This window comes from Sceloporus undulatus, chromosome 5 (genome assembly GCF_019175285.1).
Source record: "Sceloporus undulatus isolate JIND9_A2432 ecotype Alabama chromosome 5, SceUnd_v1.1, whole genome shotgun sequence".
NCBI classification, from domain to species: Eukaryota; Metazoa; Chordata; class Lepidosauria; order Squamata; family Phrynosomatidae; genus Sceloporus; species Sceloporus undulatus.
In genome coordinates this window covers 147,007,475-147,026,728 of record NC_056526.1, presented here as the reverse complement: position 1 = coordinate 147,026,728, position 19,254 = coordinate 147,007,475, and the positions used below count along the sequence as shown (strand labels likewise).

Below are 19,254 nucleotides of genomic sequence, written 5' to 3'. Positions count from 1 at the left end.
AATGGATTTCTAATTGAGGTTGAGTACAGTATGGCAAAAATGGCTATTGAATTAGGTCTAAACCCATTACATATTTTCCCCTTTGTTCACTTAAATCATCACTCGATATTGCTGAAGCAGAATTATTCTTTTCCTATCTATGATTCTGAAATTAAGGTTTCCTTTTTCTTCTATAAAACCAGTTAAATCAGTGTCTGCCATTTCCCACAAAGAAAATAGTTTAAGACTAGAAACATCTCAGATGAGCAAAGACATCACCTTTTGGGTTTTGTTTTTGAATAAAAGGTTTACTGATAGCCCTTAAATATTTTTAGAAGGCAAGTATCTTGCTTTCTTCATGGAATATAGAATCATGAAATAAATAGGATATACAGTACTCCATCATTACTTTGCTGACTTTCAAAAAAGGAGATTTTATGAACATGTACACTGTTGAATCCCTTTCTTAATTTTCCCTTTTAAAAAAAAGACAGAATAAAGAATAGTGGGGTTTTTCAACACTCATTAATTTGTATACATAACTTATTGTCAGCCTTCCAAGAAAATAAATGATTCTCCATGTGTTGTGTTCCATCATTTTAATAAAATTATACAATTTATGACACGGTATAGTTCTTGCTAAATAAGTTGTGCTCATTTGTATAACAGCTTCAGATAGACTAAACACTGTGGCTGTAGGCCATGATTAATAAGTATATATACATATCTGAATTGGGTTTCTATTTACACTTTAAACATATTTAAAACAGTGACTGATGGGAGTTAATTATTTTACTGTTATGCTGATGTTGCTGTTGTGATACTGGATGCTTAATACAAGCTCATCTCCTGCTTGAACTTGAATAGGCTTGTCTAACACAACAGCAGCTTGTTTCCAGTGAGAGGACTCGCTTGATGTATCCAAAACACTGTCTTCATCCAGACACACATGATACCAGAAGGGAATACCGGTCACTTGACCTGGCTTATGAATGGTTACCTACAGAAGTAAGATTTTTGATGTCAATATACAGAATATCAACATTTTCTTCAAAAAAAGAGTGGCTGCGGTTTAATCTTCTAGCTAACATTTTTCACAGGAATGTGATTCTGTTAAACAAAACCACCGAAAAGCATGGCATTTTGAGAATGTTCCTTTAAGGCATTCCAGGCAACACCTCTGTACCATCAAACAGATTTAACAGTTAACCGAGCCCTTACCATAACCATAGCAGGATTGTGTTTACTGCTAAACTGTTCATTCCAGCCCACTCAGTCTTATTGCAGGTTTGCTACAGAAAGAGAATGTTTTATCACAAGTTCATTTAAAACTAACCAAAGAAAAGCCAGCATCAAGAAATTTAGGAGGAGAAAAGGAAAAGAGGCAACCTGCACAGAGCCTATTCCCTAAATCCTATTAGTTAGCTCCAAATGTGGAACTAATATGGAAGCACTGAATCAACGTGTGTCCATGGCTTCAAGTTATTTGCATGTTGACCCCATGAATTTTGTAGGGTTTTCTCAGGCAAGGAATACTCAGAGGTAGTTTTGCCAGTTCCTTCCTTTGAAATATAGCCTATAGCACCTAGTATTCATTGGCAGTCTACCATCCTAGTACTAACCTGCTTAGCTACTAAGATCATAATTTTTGTTTTATTTAATTACAGTATTTCAACACTGCTCCATATCGTAAGATCAGCTGAACAATTTAAAATGTGGAACATGTAAAACAACAAACAATAAAGCCCAGTGATTCAAGTGATTCAGTGTAGTTGAGAATAACAATCCCAGTTAATATGTTTCTGGGTATGAAAAATGGCACATCCGCATCCTGAACGTCTTTGAGTGTATAGGTTCCTGTGTTACGTCAGCCATTGTGACAAGACTGACAGTATTCATGAAATTCAGTTCTCAAGTTAGAAATGAGCAAGTTAACAGTGCAAAGTAATAAAAATAAAAATGGCTGGTGTTTTCCCTACCTAATACAGCTTTCTGCTTGGAGAATGGGGCAGTTTAATAGAAGCAGAGCATAACCAAGAATATAAAACTTAATAAACAGCACTGTACATTATCTACTGTTTTTCTGGACTTACCTTAACTTCTCTACTGGGGCTATTCAAATACGGGTTCATGAGATCCACTCGCAGAAGTTCCACTGAGTTGCTTAAAGGCACATATGATAGTGCAGATAGATCCAAAAATACACGGATGGGCACCTAAAATACGATGTATTACGTGTTATGACTGTTTATTTCATTGTGATGTCTTCTTTCCAAAGACTTCACAAGAATTGTAGAAGGGTCTTACTCAACTCCTTCCTGTTCTGGACCTTCACAATGTATATTTTTATCTCATAATGTGGGCAAAGGCACAGCTTTTCTCTAATGGGTGGGAAAGGTGTGGCCTGCAGGCTGCCTGTCCCACCCCTCCTCCATTTTTTTTTTTACTAAAATACTCTACATCTATTTCACCATGTGGCCCACACCAGTTGTTTTATGCCCAAAGTAACGAGCACTTAAGTTGCAATTTATTTCTTGCGAAGTAATGGCATATAGCAGGGGTAGGCAACCTGCGGCCCGGCGAGGCCTTGGGACCGGCCCCAGCCCAGTCCTGCCGCCGATTGCCGCCGGGGCCTTTGGCATCTTGCGCGAGGGGCATGGTGGGGCAATTGTCTATAGAAGCCTCAGAAACATGCATTTATCTTAACATTTTAAAAAAATCAGCAAGTTTTTTCACGTGTCCTCCATTTTTTATGTAAAAAGTGCCCCCCATTTGAAAATTTTGTCCTACATTTGTCCCGGTTTATTTATTTATTTAATTTTTAAAAAATTATTTAATTACTTATTTTTTTGGCTTCGGCCCCCCAGTTGTCTGAGGGACAGCAACCCGGCCCTCGGCTCAAAAGGGTTGCCTACCCCTGGCATATAGTATGCTATAAAAAAAACCATTACCCTCTTGATGGCCATGAGAAGAAGTTTGTTAGTTTTGCTGTGACATAAACTAGTGGAAGTGGAAGATTTTATCCTGCCTTCCATATGACACTTTTGCTGTCCTTGAGTAAGATGCTCTTACTACTGCAAAACAGTAGCACATTATTTGTAAAATAATACATGAAGAAATGATTGGGCCTTGATACATACCCAATGGGAATTCTAATGTTGGTCACCAGTCACATACCCTACACTGCAAACTGCATCTGAGTCTCTCCATACCACATAGGGGGGCTGTAGAGAGATCTTGTAGCACCTTTCAGACTAACTAAAATAAAGAAGTTGGCAGCATGCACTTTTATAGACTTCTTCAGATGCATATTGAAGTCTACAAAAGTTCATGCTGTTAACTTCTTTATTTCAGTTAGTCTCTAAGGTGCTACAAGCTCTATATACAGTGGTGCCCCGGGATACGAAATGATCGCGTTACGAAATTTCCGGGGTACGAAAAAGTTAGATTTGAAAAAACTGTTCCGGGTTATGATATTTTTTTCGGGTTACGAAATTTATTTCGGCGCGAAATTCAAACGCAAAGCGCAGCTAGCGGCTTTCCAGCGCTAACGGAAAGCCTTTTCGGGTTGCGAAATTATCGGGTTACGAACGGAACGGCGGAACGAATTAATTTCGTAACCCGAGGTAGCACTGTATACCGATTCTATAGACTAACACAACTATATCTTTAAATTCTACCACATAGGGGGCTGTGATTCATTTTAATTACAAGTGTTATATTGGGGACATTGATCTAAAATGCTGTCCTCTGCACTGTGGCCTTAATAACACAATATTTTTATTTTTATTACCATCTCTAGGGTGGGAACTGTGCAGGCTTAAGTATATTCTCCCACAGCATCCTACAAATGCTACAGGTCCAGTGACCATGTGGAATGAAGGGGAACGTGTGTGGGATAAACCCTAAAGGGTGGATAGAAGCCCATTCTATGAGAATCCTAAAATTGGACAAGGAAACATGCAGCTAATTTCATGCCTTGAACTGGTTGATAAAAGGTGCAATGTTGAAACCAAGTGTGGGATCGGTCCCTTGAACTGCAGTCTCAAGTACTAGCGACCTTGATTCCACAAGCATTCCATACATCTTGACATGCTGTGGGAATATCTTGCCTCCAGAGTGAAGCAAACACCTGTATGTGAAAAATATAAAAAAGTTAATTGTTGATGTTATTTCTTCTTGATTTCTATGAAAAATCACTGAATTTAGGACAGTAGTTCCCCATCTGTGCTCCAAGGAGCCTTTAGGGCTGTGCATGCACTTCCACCTAACCCTAACCATAACCCCAACCCTCCTCCAATAACACTACTCCTAAACACCATTAACTTGTAAGACATAGGGTAAACCTCTTAGAGGTTTCGCCATTGAAATTGATTCTAAAAAGGGCTCCGTGAGTCAAAAAGCTTGGGAACCCCTGATTTAGGACATGGTAGAAAGATAGAAGATAGGTATTTATTTCTGGACAATATGGTGTAGATCTACAAGGGGTTTTAACTCTTGTTTACCACTTTTCTAAACTAGGTTGCTGAAATGAAGAAAACATGGAGGGAAAATCAGAGATGGATTTCTGAGATAAAAAAACCTACAAAGCTCAGTCTTGATACAGAAAACTAATTCTTGTTCTGAGCCATCCTGTTTTGTTTGGTTTTTTAAAACTTTACGTGTTCCTTAATTCTGCTGTGAGCTGCTATTTCCACCTGAGGCTCTGCAGAGTAGATCATGGGAGCCTGAAACCTGTCTATCTCTGAGTCTTTCAATCAAAAAATGTTTTGATTAAAAAACTTTAGATAAGAAACTTAATTGGATATAAAGAGTGGCTTATAGGATATTAATGTGGATACTAAGAGTGATTTTGACCTATAAGATCTGAAAATACAGACAACCCACACCATCCTATTTGTCCTTTTTAAAAAAGTGTATATTGTATATTGATTCACAAGTAACCAAGCTTGTGGCCAGCTTTTACTTCAAATTATGTTACACCAGTCATGCAAGAAAGATTTCACAGATCTGTTGAAGAAAGTTGTAAAAGTCCCGGAAGCTTTTAGTCATAGATTACCTGGATATTGCTGCCTTTTCCATTACATCCTGCTGAATTAGACCAGATGTCTCGATAACATCTAAAATTATAATACTCCATAATTTGTCAGATCTAGGCCTCTGTAAAACCATATTGTCATCCTGTACATGGTTGAGCCAAAACTCTAATGTTTCCTTAGGAAATTTGTTGGCTTCTAAAATCAGATTGAGAGCTACTTGGTGCTGTTCTTTTTCAACAGAGCTATATGCCTTAACTGGCCCAAATTTGCCTGCAATTACTGGTAAGATTGAAAATCCTTCTGATACATCTAACACATACAGAGGGTCAAGAGTCTTTTTGTTTTGATCTTTTGTTTTGACTTTTCCAAGATTCATTTCATCATTTTGACTATCCACATCCATAGAGGACAACTGTTCAGGGAGACTTAATGATGATAGCACTTTGCCTATTGCAGCTTTAAAACATTCATGATATGATAGATTGTTTAGTAAAGCAATCTCAGTGGATTCTAGCATGCATTCCTGCCATGCACTTTCCATTGTGCTTGCTGTCTGAAGGCTGGCCAAGGCACTGCAGAGCTCAGCCTCACTGTTCTTTTCCTTCAGATTTCTTTCGACATCCATTCCATAATCAGAAGTCACAAGAGAAATCTCTTGGATCCTTAGATAGAAGTCTTGGCAGGATACTTCCATTGTAACAGAATCTCCACATTTCACAGAGTAATCTTGAAATCACAAAACAATGAAAAATGAAATGTTATTTATTTTACTTTCAACTGGGTTTTTCAAGTGTATTTTGTAATACTGATTTAAAAGTGACTTTGCCTGTAAAATAAAACATATCCCTTGCATAGCATTTAGTATTGCTTCTACAGTATCTGCCAGGCAACTGTCTGTGAATATAAACAAAACAGGCCTAGGTGTTTTCTTACCGAAGGGCCTAGCTGATTCCAGGCTTTACAAACATCCTCGTAGTATAGCTGTTTCTATTACAACCCTAAAGCTTTATGGCAAAAACTAAAAGTTACTTTGAAACTACATTTGAAAGATGCATCATCACAATAAAAAACAAAACATAAGATGTAAGGTAAATATAGATGTCATCGAATACACAATAAACTGCACAACCACATTTGTCCCATAAAACTGAAGAATGAAAGAAGTTACCAGATGCTTCCAAACCATAGTTTCCACAAATTCATGCCAACCCAAAACCCAACCTTGTTTTTCTCAGCATTCTCTACCAGTGAATGCTATTAATGAATGTGTGGTAATGCTTAATTTACTGATTCTACTAAACTATTTCCACAACAAGCAAGCTGTGTCATGGACCTTCACAGCAAGAATGTTAACTGGGAATAATGAAAGATTTTGCATACTGGCCACACTCTTAAAAGAAAATATATTCCCATTGAATTTGAAAAAATAATTCCCAAAGACATACCTAGGAGACCTTGTACTGGGTAAACAGCCTGTTCCCAACAGGTGTCATCCCTTGGACTTGTAGAAAGTGTATGATCATCATCAAGTTGCAATGTAAACCAGACCACAATGGCATCTAAGATTCCTCTTTCAATAACAGGCATGTTGATCTTGGATGGCTTCCTAATTGCAAAGCTTTTCAACTCCTGCTCAAGAAAGAAAGATAAAACTATGGTCATTTCTATTCAACACCTCTCCACCCCCAATTACTTGCTAAGCACCTACAATTCCAGGTTGACTTTATATGAATTAAGTTCATGGTTGATTTATGATCTGATCCTTTCTCCAGAACTCTCCCAGGCAGCTGAACCCTGACACGTATCACCAGGCATGCATGATATATGGGGAAACTGCCTGGTTTCGTTACTGAATGACAACTTCTAATAGAAGATCCAAGACTGTATTGTCTTTGCTGGTTTCAAGGCATTGTCACAGAAACAAGCAGCTGTAGTAGCCTTGGTGACAGCTGTATGGTTATGTAATTATCTGGAATCATAATATCTGGTACAGATCATATTGGTTCTGCCAGCTTAATTACACTAATGGCAGAGTCATTAAGTCAACTCAGTTTTTAGTGTCAATGTTTTGATTAAAATTGCTAGCCTGAAACATGAGCAGAGGGAGTGTGGATCACACAGGGTGACACCTCAGAGGGAAGTCAGTGTCACCTGGTGGGGTGCTACACCCAGAGGGAATGTCATGACTACTGGGTGAGCAAGAAAGGGCATCACCCTTTCTATATTGATGAACCTTGTCTCAGTCAACATGGCAAACAGCATGTATGCACAAAACCACAACAAAAAACTTTCTATTTTGATAAATTCTCTTTTGGCTTTGCATTATTTTTTAAAAAACAAATGTTTGCTCAAATGTTCCCTGCGCTTAATGAACAAAGAGCTACCTGCAGATCGTTAAAGTTGATGGTCAAAACTTGGAAATGTTCTGTGAGGGCCTTATAGCCACCAGGAACTCTGCTGAGTTTTTCAGTGGTGTAAGGTTCAAGAGTTTCATCTGAGCCTGCAGAGGTATATGCTGGACTGTGGAACACTAATGATTCTGGCAAGCAGACACCAGCAACTTCTTTTATGTCTACCCTAGCAAATAAAGGAACAGACAGAAATCAGTTTTGATAAGACAGAAATTATGCAGTGTATCTTTGAATAATAAACTGATTCATTTTCCAACTAATTCCAAGTTATTGGTAAAGAGAGATTTTGAGACTTAATCAGTCTCAAAAACTGTCTAGTTGTAATATTTCATTATAAAAAGTACATTCCTTTTCAGTCATAACCAGGGCACTTTACAAGAGAAATACCTTACATTACAATAGTGCATTCAACAAGGGTAATAATATAAATATTTCAGTATAAGGCACCAGATCCTGTCTGACATTGGAAGCTAAGCAGGATGTGTTGTGGTTAGTACTTGGATGGGAGATCAACAACAAATACCAAGTGCTATAGGCTATATTTCAGAGGAAGGAACAGGCAAAACCATCTCTGAGTATTCCTTGCCTTTGAAAACTATGAAATTCATGGGGTCGCCATAAGTTGACAGGTGACTTGAAGGCACACATGTTGCATTTTACTATCATTTTACATATTTTTGTAAATTATAATGTAAGGTATTTCTCTTGTAAAGTGCCGTGGTTATGACTGAAAAGGAATAAAATTGTCTTTTTGCTCTTTGCTGTAAACCAATGAAGGGTCTTTTCAGGCTTCAATGGAAAGATAATTCCATAGCAACCAACTAGATATGGAGCACAGAACTGAAAATAGGCTGAGGTCTTTGAATACCATAGGTTCATATTTGACTGCAAAACTGGTGAACAATCCACAGGAGATATTCTGTAAATTAGGGAGTCACACTAACTGATTTAGCTTTGTGGCCAGTAATGTAACAGTACCCACCCTCTTATTTAAATGAAAGCAAAAAAGACATTTGGAAAAGAAACTTCAAAATTTTATTTTATGAAGCATAAGTGGGTGCTGTGAGAAAATGGTGCAGTTAATCCTAACAGAAATTCCCTTACTACTACTACTACTACTACTAATAATAATAATAATAATAATAATGGGATTTATTTATATGCCTGTCTTTAATCAACTTATCACAGAGGCTTTGGAATACTATTTTAGTTTTGTAGATGGAAATTTTTTTTGGGGGGGGGAGTAGACTATTTTCCCACAACAACACCCCCACCTCCAGCCCCATGCTCCTATAAAGCACAGAAGAACTCATAATTGGAATTGGCTTTATTGTCATATATGTAGGTAAGAAAATTTCTGGAAAGTTGGCAAAGGTACCATCTTGCCTTTCATCCCCCTTGAAATTTGCCTAAATAGACAGGACATGAGGTTTTTAATCTCAAGGCATGAATCCATCCAATCTGAATCACTGAATCATCATTTTCAGAGTCCTGTATGACTGAGGGTTGAACTGATTCTAGGCAAAAACCATTGGGAATGAAGGAAGCCATGTCCATTGCTACCACAATCCCACTTCCCATGCCTCCCCCAGGTCCCATTTGCAGTTAGTTCACATTCACTGACACATACACTAAGGATCTTATCCCATTAATAATTAAGCCAATTTACCTCATCTGGCTTGAATTCAGAATCCAGGATGCCCCCAGATGTTATCATACCTAAATCGCCGCCTATCTAGCAGGGATGCTGCTGCTGGGATGCATCCCGGGTTGAAGCCTCGCTTCACCATCACTTTTTTTGAAGTCGGGGAGCTTCTGACTTCAAAAATTGGCCGGCTGAGCAAGGCTTTGACCTGGGATGTATATGGGAGGTGGCATCCCGGCTAGATAGGCGGTGACACCCACTCTCTTCCCTTCTAGAGATTAAATAACTTTACCCAACATATATAAATAGTATCTCAGGTATACCTATGATGTCTCCGTATCTCTCTGCATTCCACTGCCATGCCCCATATAGTAGCTCCTGCTGGTATAACTTTACCATAGTTTTCAGAATCAACACTGAAATCATTAGGCTGTAAAACAAACAAAGATATAAAACTGTTCAACAGGACTACCTTTCATACACTGAGGAACTTTTAGATTAAACTAACAAAATGTCAAAAAACAAAAAGTCTTAATTCAACTGTTTTTTAATCTGTTTTACTAAGGTGCACGAAACGAAAGTGTTGCCCAGCCAATCCTAGGCTTAGAACTTATTTTGATTTGCATTAAAAATTAAGATTCTGCAGTGTAATTTCAGAATTTTGGGGGTGGGAGGAGGTCATCATTTATTGAAAAAAAAAAGCTTCTTCAATTATACATTTGTTTTCCAGTTGTAGCCACCCACTACAACATGTCAGAAATTCTTACAACAGTGGGTAATTAACAGGTTCTGGAAATCTCTCTAAGGGAACAAATTACTTTGCCCTTAAAGAATTAGGAGTGGTGTGTGTGTGAATTTATTTAAAATACATTCTAAAAATTGAGGTGTGAACATTGTTCACAAATATTTAACACCTTTTGTGCATGCTTTAAAAAATCACCTTGTCTTGGCAAGTGTTACAGTGAAAATATATATACTATAAAGTAATATTTTGCATACACAGAATTGATATGACTATGAAAAAAGAGCCCTTAAAAAAAAGCAAACATTACCTTATGCACCACTGTATTTTCTCTTGGTTTGCTGAAGGGTGCATTTTGCTACAGTAACTGTTAGTCCTAACCTTAAGTAACAGAAGATCTCACATTAATAGTTCTATGGCACTTTCTTATATCTGTAAAAGGTACTGCAAAAGCTGGGGAGATGTTTAAGACTAATGTGAGTAAAATGCAGATCCAAATACAGTGGGTTCTTCTTATCTGCAGGCTTGCCATCTGCAGATTTGAGCTTCCGTAGATGGAAAACCCCACTGTTTTAAATGGACATGTGTGCATGCAGCCACACCAGCCATAGGAAAGAACGGGACCTGAGGTCCTGCGTTTTTTGTTATCTGCCGGGTGGGGGGGGGGGGGGGGGGGGGTAGGATCCAGAAAAGATCCCCTGTGGATAAGAAGGGATGACTGTAATGAAGGCTAGAATTGCAACCAAAATTTGAAGTCAACAGTAGGATTGCAGTCAAAACCTTACCACTGCCAAAGATTACAGCTATAAGGTTTGGGTTTAATTTAACTAGGAACTCTTAAAGGCTCTTTCCCATGTAAATCTGTTGGAATGTGTGGAGCGATTCTGTCCTAATGCCATCTGGCCATGTGATCTGGAAAGCCTGTGTCTGTGTATATGTATATGTGTGTCATGACAAAATAACTTTGAGATCACAAACTCAGGGATATTTACCTTTGGTGGTAAAAGCAAGTGCTCCCAAGCATGGATCAAGCTTTCCACAATCCCTTCTCCAAATAAACCAGAATCTACTGTTTCAGTGACAACCAGAGAAACTCTATTAAAATACATATATAAAGCAGTTATACAAATAAAACAATAATCCAGGAAATCATTCAAATTACTCTATTCAGTGATAAACAGAAGCAAGTTAGAATTTTGAAATTAAGAATCTTCTGCTGTCAGGCAGCCTAAGTGTACCCTGTGCTATCAAGCAACCTTTTCTAAACCAGATCTCAGTACTTTTCATCTTATTCCTTTTAGTATTGCCATAAAAATCAGCTAGTTCTTCCATAACTTTATATGTTATGTAAGGCAGCACAGCATTTTTTGTTGTTGTTAACTGCCATCAATTCACCTGAAAGGGATCGCTATGATACACATATGGGGTAAAATTTGGTGTTTTTATAAAACAATGTGTACAAAGATGGCTGTATATTCTGTTGCACTGTTCAGGAAAGTGGTAATAGATTCATGGTGAAATCATCAGACAACACTGGGCAGGGCAGTATAAAACATTATTCAAAAGTAAGGTACAGTGAGTTTGGTGTGGCACACTCTCAGTTGATTTTTCTTCCACGCCCAGATAACTGGTAAATTAGTTAAAATAAATAAACAAACAGTGTAATTATTTATTTTTAAAATTTAGAATAATACTTAAGAATTAACCTTTCAGGCATATGCTTTGGAACTTCAATATCCAGGGATTTCATATGAAGAAGTTTAATTTCTCCATTTAAAGCATTTGCAGCTAGCACTTCACAAGCCAATTCATACATGGTCTTTGACAACTCACAGGCATAGACCGAAGATGCTCCAGCTTTTTTAGCAAACATGCTGAAAAATCAGAAGATTGTCAATAAAATTCATTAGAAAAAAATCTGTCATAATTTTGATAAAATCATTTTATATGTAATTAATTTATAAAACATCTCTTTTATTTCTGATATTTTTCTGGGCCAGATCCTGCCTGTCCAGATATGGATCTGGAGGATTTGGTCTGACCCTGGGATAAAGAGCCTTTACCCCAGGGAAAATACCCCTGGTTTTGCACCGAGTTTCTAAGAAACTCTGTTCACACAGCACCTCCCTCCATACTCCGTACTCTGCTGGCTGTCAATCCACCCCCCCCCCCCCAGTTGCTGTGTCTGATGTGGAAATGAATTGCTGGCCACATGGGTGCAGCCAGGTGCCCCATTTCCACAACAGATGGGGCTACTGAGAGGCTTCTCAGTTGGATCGAAGGCCAGTAAGGGAAAGAGCAGCATGCTGGTCCCAGGTATGTTAACACCCACCCATCCCTGCTCTGATCCAGGGACCAACCCAGATGAGCACTGGGGTCAGGAAAGTACAGACTTGGCTCATGCTTTCCTGGTATATCTGCTCAGGCGCTTTGTTTAATACTGAAAACTAGTGCATATCATGGCTGTAGAATAAGGTTTATCTGCTGATAAATCAGTGCAACAGCTAGGCTGTAACAGAGGAAAGTGTCACAGCCCTTGGGCTGATGGGTTCCAGCATCCTCTGACAGCAAGTGGTGCACTCAGACCCCTAAGCAAGGCCAACAACTATAGAGAGCAGAACCAATGGAAACTGAACTGCATACATGTGACACATCTCTCATCCCAATTTATATGAAAACAGTCCAAGCAAGAAGGTTATCTCTTCTGGTCTATTCCCACTCCACACTACATCTCTGAACTGCCAGGCAAAAGCATAAGTTTATTCATTGGTAATTTGCCATTAAGGTCTTTAATTTCATCTCTTGTCTAGCTGGGCCTACTGAAAACAAAACAACTCTTCTGCCACTGGACAGCTGTTAATGTTTCGCCACTATGCTGATAAGGATTCTAGAATCGGGCTGTCTGGTGGTATGGGGACACATCTACACAGAGGCCCAACAGCATAATAGGCAGACAGAAAGGTAAAGCTGAATTCCTTTTTTCTCTGCTCATTACTGAAAACACAAGGGGAAATGCCCTTGGCTCAACTAATGTTTTAGAAGGAAAGAGAGAGGAGGTGAAGTAAAGATTAAAATAATTGGGACTGTTTAGGTTAGAAAAAAGAAATGTAAGGAGAGACTTAATAGAGGTGTATAAAATTAGTCCTAGTGCGAAGAAAGTAGCTAGGGACAATTTTTCTCTCTCTTTTATGACACTAGAATTCAAAACCATCCACTGAAGCTGGATGTTGGGAGATTCAAGACAACCCACTTTTTCACAGAACACATAGCTGAACTGTGGAACTTACTGTTACAAGATGTAGTAATGGCTGTCAACCTGGATAGCTTTAAAAGACGTATGGATAAATTCATGAAAGATTGGTCATAAATGTCTATTACTCAGGATGGGTATATGTCAAAAGTGTGCCTCTGTGTGTCACTTATTGGGGAGCCCAAGGTAGAGAATTTAGTTGAACTTACATCCTACTACAAGCTTTCCATGGATAACTAATCAATCACTATGTGAACAGATTGTTGGATTAGATAGGCTTTTGGTCTGATCCAACCTGGCTCTTCTTATGTTTATAAAATAAACAACCCAACCATTTATTAAATTCTTCTGACCTGTCAAATGAATAAGTATCCATACTTACAGTTCATTTTACAACAAAATGAATGAAGACTAGCAAATACAGAGGAACATATTAAAGTTAAATGAAGTTGCTACAAACCTGAGAATTCCTGTTCCTGTTCCAATATCAAGAACACTTCTGCACCCAGAATGAACTGCTTTTTGAATTGCTTTTTGATATAGCAAATTCCTATTGGAGTCATTGAGCATGACAAAGTGCCATCGTTCTACCACCCAGTTGGCAACACGGTAAAAATTCTCTTTTGCATCTGGAAAGTCAGGATTTAGCTTCACAGCTTTATGGAAATATGCAGCTGCTTCATCTCTAAAACCCATTCTGATCGGGGGGAAAAGAGAAATAATCAATATAAAGCAGCAAGTTAGAAATTAAATATCTGATCCTTAAAATATCAGCAAAATATATATCCAGTGGAGATATTTAGAACTGAAAAAAAGGATAACTTTGCTCATAATATTGAACATGGGCATCTTAAAATCATGTTCAAGTCTGACTTTCACTGTGTAAATTACTGAGGTTTATTATGAGGACATGCTGCAAGTTATCACACTACTAATCAAAATATCAGACAGATTTACTGTTGCCAGATCATGGATTTGTAATAAATTATTCAGATGCCTTATTGTCCATGTACAAGGTAAAATATGGGTCAAGAAAAAACAGTAGCAGCTTACACAAAGAATTATCATGTGGACAAACTTTAAGAGTAAGTCAATGTACATGGTAAAGTAAACAGAAATGAAAAAATAAATAATTCTACAGAAATAAAAACATTATTATTAACAAGACTGGTGGATATCTGAACATTTACAACCAATTCTGGCAACTTTAAATGGACTAAAAGAAGACAGACACTGTCTGAATTAACTTCACAAAATATTTCATTTCTGATCTTTACTGAAGAGGAATTACAATGTAAGTATCTATGTATTTAAATGTATAAATGTAAGAATACATATTCAGTTAAATACTTTGCAAAATATATAACTTAATATATGTAATTCAAAGGATGGAGAATATCTGTTGGAAAACCTACTCAAAATACAGCATAATAAGGTAAACTACAAACTTGAAGAGATGCTCTCCCATGCTGTTACATATGACTTCATCATTAGGGAACAATTCCAGGGCTTGCTCATAGCAGCCAAATAAATCCTGAACTCGTGCCAAAGAATCCAGTTCTTCTGCCCATTTAAAAAGGGCAAACTGAAATGTTTCCTAAAGAAAATTGATAATTATACATAAGCTGAGAGAATGTGTTTATTCACACACAAAAAACCCAAACACGTTTTACTAGTTAACAGTTATAATACCCACAATCCACTATATGTGCGTGATTTTCGGTGAGTTTTTTATTTTATATTCCTTATTATATTTAAAACAAATAAATAAAATTACATTTGTTTTATACAATCGTATGCATCAGGAATCTTCTGTTAACATTTTCTTCATTTTACATCTTATTTCATTTCCAACACAAGTGAACAAAAAGAAAGCATGGCCTGTTACAGACTGCCAAAATAAAGCTGCTTCGGGTCTCTTTGGAGGTATGCTATTTAAATGATGCATGCATCCTAAGAATCCGGAAGCTGCACCAAAAGCTGCACTCCGGTACTTAGGAATGGAGTGTGGCTTTGGTGCGACCTCTGGACTTTTAGGACCTATGCATCATTTAAATAGCATACCTCCAAAGAGACCTGAAGCAGCTTTATTTTGCAGTCTGTAATAGGCCTGTATGTTTATATTATACATCCTTGTGATCAATTCTATTATTCTCCTTAATATCTTAATCTTTTGTATTTCTCGCTTCCATTGATAGCTCTACACACATCTATATGACTTCTGACTGTGCATTTATTTTACCATTCTATGATAATAACTTCCGATATAACATCCTATTATTATTATCGACAAGGCATTTACGTTTTGATCTCTCATCCAGTATTTTTTGTGATTTTTCATATGCTAATATTCCAAATCTTACTGATGTATACTTCTAAAGGTTTCCAATCACTTCCTTCCCATTTTTTATTGTGTAATATTACAAGTCAACATATCCATTTGTCTTAATTCCCAATTTTTTTGTAACCAGTCCTCCATTTCAAGTATTTTTTCCATCTTCCAATTCTTTGCTAATAATAACCTAGCTGCAGTGATGAAGTACAACACTATTTTCCAATACTTCTTTTCCAACTCTGTTCCCAGGAAGGACATGATGTTTAATAAGAATAGCTCTGGGACCATTGGGTATTCTATTTTAAATATTGGTTGGATTGTCTTATGTATTTTTTGCCAGAAGTCTTTTATTCTAGAGCAGGTGAGTTTTATAGATTCCAAGACAGTGTAACCATATATTACCTATCTGAGAAGGAGGATTTGTTTTTTAAAAAGGAGTTCCTTACCTTGACATCATTTTTAAGCTCAGGAGCTAGATTTAATACCAAGAGGTAGTGTGCATATGCAGTTCCAAAATCTTGATTCTCCAGACAATGCTGAGCACTTTGCAAGGACCTGGAGACTAATTCATGTCTTCCAGTTTCTTGACCAACTTTGCGTCTACGACGAGATTTCCTTTTAGAGTTGGGCATTTTGAATTGAAATTAATTGCGCTTTATCCTACTAAAACAAAAAATATAGGATTATGAGAAACCAATGTATAAAATGAATAATTAGCACTTAATGTTGCTACAAAATAAAGTTAGAAAAATATATATATGTTACATTTCTTACAAAATAACTTATTATTCTTTTAAATTAAGGAGGACATCTAAGGACTAAGGAGGGCATCTCTCCTCTGAATGCTTGTCTTAATGCGGTAATGGACTGGATGAGGGAAAACAAACTCAAGTTGAATCCAGTAATAGGGACTACCAATCCGGGAATGGAGTTATGCCAGCCAGTTCTGGATGGGGTCACACTTCCCCTGAAGGACTCTGTTCGCAGTCTGGGGGTGCTCCTAGACTTGTCTCTTCATCTGATGGCTCAGGTGGATGCGACGGCCAGGAGCACTTGCTTCCAGCTTCGGCTGATATGCCAAGTGCGCCCCTTCATGGTGCAGGAAGACCTTGAAATGGTAGTACAGGGGCTGGTAACCTCTTGGCTCGACTTTTGTAATGCGCTCTACATGGGGCGACTTCTGTGTCAAGTTTGGAAACTTCAATTGGTACAGAACATGGCAGCCAGGCTGGTTACTGGCAAATCAAGATTTGCCCATATTACACCGGTTTTAAAATCCCTTCACTGGCTGCCTGTTAGTTTCCAGGCAAGATGCAAAGTGTTGGTTTTAACCTTTAAAGCCCTACATGGCTTGGGTCCTGACTTCTTGCGGGAACGCAAGTACTTACTTACTTGACAAACAGTAAAGGTATTCACATATTCTCTCTGCAAATTTTCTCTTTTGTGGCAAGGAACATGTGGCCTTGTAAGAGCATATTCAGCATCTCATAAAGCCAATAAAAGGGCTCTAGTATAGTTCTTGTTGTAATGCTTGGGTAGGAAAAGTTCCTGAAGCTATCCAAAGGTACCAAACCATAATCTTGTCCCTGTCACATTTGCTCACAAGGTGGTAGCCTTTCAGTTAAATTCCCTGGTTTAACAGAACTTTTGTTCTGGATATAGTCTAGCGATGAAAAGGGACACTACCTGTGCAATCCCACAGTGGGACCCAAATAAATATTACCTGAAGATACTAAAGCCACGTTCTGCTCATCCTGATCTGTGGTAGGTTTCCTACCATCACAGGGAAGCGCAAATGTGGAGGGAAGAGTGTGTATGTGTATGTGTGTGTATATATATATATATATCACTCACTCACAGGTTAGGGTCACTGTAAATTGGACTTGAAGGCACACAACAACAATATTTCATTTTATCTTTGCTATGTGTTCTTTTATGTAAAAAGAATATACTGTATATATATGTGTGTGTGTGTGTGTGTGTAATAAGAATATCCTGTATACTGTATATGTGTGTGTATATACACACACACACACACACACACACAGAACCACTGACAGGTTAGGGTCGCTGTAAATTGGACTTAGAAGCACACAATAACATTTTATTTTATCTTTTGTGTATGCGTTCTTTTATGCAATATATCTATATCTATATATATATCTCAGACTTGAAGGCACACATCATTTTATTTTTGGTGTATGTGTTCTTTTATATGTGTGTGTATACACACATATAAAAGACACACACATATAAAACCCTGGCAGGGTTGCTTTAGGGTGGCCCTAAGTGGGAAGCGCCTTGAAGGCCCACCAAGAGACCCACCACCCAAAACAACAGGATGGAAAGGCCGGGCATCCTGTGCCAAGCAAGCAGGCTCCTCCTCAGACCCTACTCACCGACTCCGCCAGGGCCAGGCTTTCTGGAAGGACGCCTTGCCTTTGCTTCCGGGCGAAGGGCGTTTAGCACACAGCGGCGAGGGCGGCAGGGAGGGAAGGCAGGAGCAGGGCAGCCATGGCGGAGGCGGGTGAGGGGAAGGGAAGGGGCGGTTCTGTGGACGCCATCCGCCCCCAGGCCCGGCCTTGCCTCCCTCCTCCTCCTCCGGCACCGCCTTCTTTCTTTCCCTCCTTCAGCCCAAGGTCCAAAGAAACACACTGCAGAAACAATCCAGTTTGACACCGCTCCAACTGCCCTGGCTCAGAATCAGGGAATCCTGGGAATTGTAGTTTACTGTGGCACTGGCAGAGAAGGCTCAATGTCTCACAAAACCCACAGTTCCCAGAATTCCCTAGCACTGAGCAAGGCTAGTAAAAGCGGTCTCAAACGGGATGATTTCTGCAGGGTGCTTTGGGCCCCTGTTTCCAGAATGATCCATCTCATCTGTACTGCAGAAAATAATCTGGTTTGGCACCACTTTTAACTACCTTTGTTAAATGCTAGGGAATCTGGGGCATTGTAGATGACTGTGAGCTTTGCTCTGGCGCCACAACCAACTGCAGTTCCCAGAATTCCATAGCACTGAGCCAGGGAAGTTCAAAAGTGGTGTCAATCCGGATTATAATCTGCAGTGTGGACACAGCTTTAGTCCAACATTCAGACCACTTACACCAAGCTGCCTCTCTATTAGAACAGTCCTCTTATATCCATGTCTCCTCACACAACTCAGTCCCCCTTTAGTGTTAAAAAGCGGTGTTTACTCCTTAGGAAGTGAGTAAAAGATGTGCAGAGATTAGAGAAGGCTTTTGGTTTGATTTTTAATAAGACTGAGGCCTGTTAGAGACTGCCAAAATAAAGCTGCTTCGGGTCTCTTTGGAGATATGCTATTTAAATGATGCATGAGTCCAAAGAGTCCGGAGGTCGCGCCAAAGCCACACTCCATTCCTAAGCACTGGAGTGCAGCTTTGGTGCAGCTTCCGGATTCTTAGGATGCATGCATCATTTAAACAGCATGCCTCCAAAGTGACTCGAAGCAGCTTTATTTTGGCCTGTCTGTAACAGGCCTGAGGAACCTTTTACACAAAACAGCCCCCAGAGTGCAGCGCTTGGGCTGTTTCTTTAGACAGTCCTGAGAAGTCTGAACAACAAGAACCCTCCTTTGGTTTGTTTAAACCAGATTATTTGTTGCATTAATGTTTAAGACTACAATAATACAAGACCTAGGCCCAAAACACACTGCAGAAATAAGACCAAGGCCCAAAACACACTGCAGAAATAACCCACTTTGAGCCCGCTTTAACTGCCCTGGCTCAATGCTAGGGAAATCTGGATCTGTAGCTTTATGAGACATTTGGCCTTCTTTATCAGAGTGCCACAACAAACTACAATTCCCAGAATTCCCTAGCACTGAGCCCAG

General features: G+C 38.7%; 1 protein-coding gene across 3 annotated transcripts; it reads right to left on the bottom strand.

The window, feature by feature from the left end:
* Positions 1–561: 561 nt before the first annotated feature.
* On the bottom strand, positions 562–17,959 carry PRMT9 (protein arginine methyltransferase 9). 3 transcript variants are annotated; one of them, XM_042470137.1, is made up of 14 exons: positions 17,801–17,959; positions 15,848–16,064; positions 14,515–14,663; positions 13,527–13,763; positions 11,523–11,690; positions 10,809–10,911; positions 9,398–9,504; positions 7,403–7,595; positions 6,464–6,647; positions 5,039–5,744; positions 3,958–4,111; positions 2,073–2,195; positions 1,201–1,271; positions 842–979 (listed from the first exon to the last, which is right to left on the bottom strand). In XM_042470137.1, exons 2-14 carry the CDS (start codon positions 16,031–16,033, stop codon positions 976–978), a joined length of 2,385 nt encoding a protein of 794 aa, XP_042326071.1. In that variant the 5' UTR covers positions 16,034–16,064; positions 17,801–17,959; the 3' UTR covers positions 842–975. The 3 variants fall into 3 exon arrangements, with proteins under 3 accessions (XP_042326069.1, XP_042326070.1, XP_042326071.1); XM_042470135.1 differs by lacking the exon at positions 1,201–1,271 and having other exon boundaries at positions 562–979; positions 17,801–17,957; XM_042470136.1 differs by lacking the exon at positions 1,201–1,271 and having other exon boundaries at positions 562–979; positions 15,848–16,061; positions 17,801–17,957.
* Between the last annotated feature and the right edge of the window lie 1,295 nt (positions 17,960–19,254).

Coding starts and splice junctions, on each gene's coding strand:
- PRMT9 (XM_042470135.1), bottom strand. CDS start 16,033: ATGCCCAACTCTAAAAGGAAATCTCGTCGTAGACGCAAAGTTGGTCAA. Junction 7,596..9,397: donor GAGATACGGAGACATCATAG/GTATACCTGAGA, acceptor TTTATTTGCTAG/GGTAGACATAAAAGAAGTTG. Junction 2,196..3,957: donor CTTTTATCAACCAGTTCAAG/GCATGAAATTAG, acceptor ATCGTATTTTAG/GTGCCCATCCGTGTATTTTT.